Source organism: Alligator sinensis, unplaced genomic scaffold, assembly GCF_000455745.1.
Source record: "Alligator sinensis unplaced genomic scaffold, ASM45574v1 scaffold653_1, whole genome shotgun sequence".
NCBI lineage: Eukaryota > Metazoa > Chordata > Crocodylia > Alligatoridae > Alligator > Alligator sinensis.
The window spans coordinates 712,021-715,805 of NW_005842498.1; the positions used below are offsets into that span (position 1 = coordinate 712,021).

The following is a 3,785-nucleotide window of genomic DNA, read 5'->3' on the forward strand; positions in this document are numbered from 1 at the left end:
CGGTAGTGCCCCTAGCTCTGTACTGTATTCTTTGGCCGATACTAGGTGCTTTGGAAGCCCCTTATTTAATGAGCCCATAGTGAGGGGTCTCATTTAGACTCAGCCAGTTTTGCAGTGGGCTCATGCTTCATGGCACAAGGGTTTAAACCTCTCACATCATTTTGCTCTACCTACTGTAGTGCTGTACCTAGTATAACTAGGTATGTTCTAATCTTTTTTTCTGAATCACGCTACAATCTTGATTTCTGCCAGCCCCTGTGGCAATGAGTTTCACCTGTTTATAATTATATATCATGTAAGAAACATTTCCTTTTGTCAGTTCTAAATGTACTGCTTTCCAAATTCATTGGGGAACTTCTTGTTCTTGTACAAAGAGAAGGGCTGGGTAGGAGCATCTTATTTACCTGCTCTAGCCAATTCATTATTCTCTAAACACCTCCTGCCTCCCTGCTGATTCAGTTCCCCACCAAACTCTACATTTTCAGTCTTGCCAAGTCTCACATCATACTTCCATGTTGGCTTCCCTTTAAAACAAGCTCATTGCCTATCTCTGAACCCACACATTTTCTGCTACATCCCTTTTGGAAATAGGATGATTGTAAATGGATAAAGTATTCCAGCAGATGGTGCCCCATTGATTTATTAGAGGGTGTAAGAGTATTTTCATTAGTGTGCTCTCCCCTTACATAGTCTAACATCAGGCTTTTGTCATTTTTGAACCCCCCCTCTTCCCCACACACACACACTGAGAAGGGATTCTCACTATACTGTATATTAGGGCCATAGTAGAGAGCTCTATCTAGTTGTTAGGGGAGAGGTCCAATAGCATAATTTCTGGTTGCTATCCTGGCTCTGTCCCTGTGTCACCTCAGGCATGTCATTTAACCCCATTTGTGCTTTCGTTTGCTCATCTGTAAAACAGATACTGACACCAAGCCAAGACATAATTCATTAGTGTGACATACTCGTGTACACCCCAATGGAAGCTGCTGTAGAAGTGCTAAACGTTATTACAGTGTGCATGTCACACTGACTATGGCACAGTAGATCACTGATCAGTCAAGCCTAGTCTGCTATATATGTGCCCAGCAGTGACTAACCTAGGAAGCTAACACAATGCCCCATAATTCCTAGCATGGTGACTAGAGCTCTCCCCACTCACATTGCATTAGGATGACTGTGCACCATGGCTGCTGCACTACAGAGTACGAAGCATCCCCATCTCCGTGTTCAGTCTTGTAGGAGTGTTGTCTCCGCTCCTAAGGCACTATCACGTTCCAGTGTGTGGACGATGAAGCTGCCAGCCCACCTTGAACACCCCCACTTCCACAGGCTAGTACCACCAGTCTTTGAAGACTGATAATTAGATGGATTCAAGAACCTCCTGGAGGGATGGAGAGACTAGGGGCTCCTCTGGAAGCCAGATTTCTCAAGACTTGGTCCTGCCACTGGGCCTGATGGAGTGAGTTTGCTGCAAGCCACACTTCAGGTGCCAACTGCTAAGCCCTTCAGCCAAACCAGCACTGTGGAATAGCAGCCATGCTCCCCTGCTACACAGAGGGATCACAGTTCGGGTGGTTGCTGGGATGGGAGCAGCATTTCCAAAGATTCAGACATAAGGGAAGTATATTTGCTGGTCCCTCACTGCCATGTTGGTAGAGGGTGGGCAGCAGTTGTGGACTTGACCTGACACTCACGTGGCACAGCTGTGCTGTGTCACAAGGGGAGCAGCGTGCTGTTCATGTGAGAACAGAGACCTTTACAGGCAGCAAGAGCTCCCTATCATTTTTTTACCCCGCTCTGCCACCCAAACAGGACCGTCGCAGGGGCCCTGGTTATGCAGACACCTGAAGGAAGAGGGGCACATTCATTTAGTACCTGGTGGTTTTTGCCACTGCTATCTCTGGAGGCACAAAGTGCCCTAGAGACAGCAACACAGGCAAGTCAGAAGTGCTTCCCTGCTGGCCGGAGGCAGCGGTTATTCTTTGCATGGAAGCCAAATGCAGAAAACAGGTGAAAACTGAGAGCAGCTTTTCCCTCAGGGATCCAGTCAGAATGCCTTGCAGTGTCACTGAGTAGGAGCGGGGGGGACATGTGAAATGACACAGCTGCCTCTCAGAAAGACGGGGACTCAGGTGAGTGCTCAGAGCCCACTCTCCATTTCCAAGTTGCAAGAAGAGCTCTTGGGGGGAGATTGACATGCAATAAAATTGAGTGGGGTAAAAAAAAGGTAGGGTGAAGGAACGGCCAGGCCAAGACATACCTTTTCTGCTGCAGCAGGTTGATTTCATCCAGGCGCCTGGCCCAGGATTTTTCACCCTGTAAGCTGCGCAACAGAGAGCTCCAGAGCCTGAGGAGCAGCCCGTGTTTCCTAGGCAGGAACATCCCCATCGTCCTGTGTCTTTGCCCTCTTCAGCCGAAACTCAGACCCGTGGCTCCATCTCTTTCTCCCTTTGCTGTTTCTTTGCAAATGTTTGTTGGTTTTTCCCCCCTCCCGGTTCTGCCAGTAGGACAAGACGATCTGAGTGGGAGACAGATGCTCCTGCAGAAATGTCAGTTTGGGAGAGGGCTGGATGGTTGTACGGCAGGCACCTTGGCGGTGCTCCAGAAACAGATACAACCTGCCCGCGAGTTGCTGAGAGAGAGGACACACCCCTCTCTTCCAAGTTACCTTCTTGCTTAAAGAGACACGGCTTTGTTTGGCAGTCACACAGGTACTCACATTGTCCACAGAGCAATCTCTTATAATCTGCACAAAGATTGTTGCGGGCATCTTAGAGCTGGAGAAAAGTTTCAAGAGCAAAGGTTGTCAGCGCTTATTTGTAGCTGCTTGGCATTTTCCCTCCTTCTCATTCTCTTTCTCTCTCCCCCTGTACAAGAGGAAAGAATATTGTTGAGAGAGGAAATGGGAAATTTGGCTTATGCATACAATGCAACTGGTTCAAGCAGATCTTCTCCCAGATGCTCATCTCCTGACACACTGCAAGTGCATTTGATGAGATGTGGGTAACCATGTGTCCCTGAAAATCAAGACTGCCCTTGGCTTTGGATTCTACCCCTGAGCCGCAGTAATTCTCCTCGTGCTGTAGAAACTGCAGGCCATATGGGTTGGGGACACTGGCAACAGGCTGGCTTGATACAGGTGCCCCTCAAGAACCAGCCCATGCTCAAGATCTGCTGCATGCCGGTTTTCTGTGCCCTACCATCCTGAGGCCTTCAGTCAAGCTCCTGAGAATAGGCCTGGGAGGTCATGCACCTTTGACATGTGCCATTAAATCCACAGAGTGGCAGGGGAGGTATGGAGTAGGCAAAGCCCACGTGTCCTCTTCCCTTTGGCTGCTCAGCCCCTTCCATGCACCCCTCCTGGGCCCCAAGACAGCTGATCCCACAGGTGTCCCTTAGTTGGGACTTTGGAAATCTGGTCATCTCAAATTGGCATCCATGCCAAGAACCATGGTGTCCCCTCCCTCCTCGCAGCCACCTGCTCCAAAACTTATTTCCCCTGCCAACTGGGCCAGCTTTAAGCATGCTGGGTGCTGGAGACAGAAAAAGCCTCATGCCCAGAACAATCTGTGGCATGGGATTTTGGTTTTGTTTTATTAGAGGCCTCCTGCTAGACAGAGAGAGCAAGGAGGCTAGTCTGTACTCTGGCCAGGACCACAGCAGAAGGAAAGGCATCCCACATCCCTACTCATTTGAAGATGCCCCAATTGCTCAGCCTGCACCCCATGGCACAGAAGCACCACCCAGGACCATTGCACTAGCTCTACCTCACTCTGCTCCCA

General features: G+C 49.4%; 1 protein-coding gene across 1 annotated transcript in view; it reads right to left on the reverse strand.

Annotated features, from left to right (window-relative positions):
* The window catches only part of LOC102373747 (transient receptor potential cation channel subfamily V member 6-like), a 64,896-nt gene extending 62,362 nt beyond the window's left edge, over window positions 1-2,534 (reverse strand). Inside the window, exon 1 of the mRNA XM_006031334.2 lies at window positions 2,264-2,534. Coding sequence (XP_006031396.1) covers window positions 2,264-2,391 — 128 coding nt within the window. The 5' untranslated portion in view covers window positions 2,392-2,534. The remainder of the gene's footprint in view (window positions 1-2,263) is intronic.
* Window positions 2,535-3,785: the final 1,251 nt, after the last annotated feature.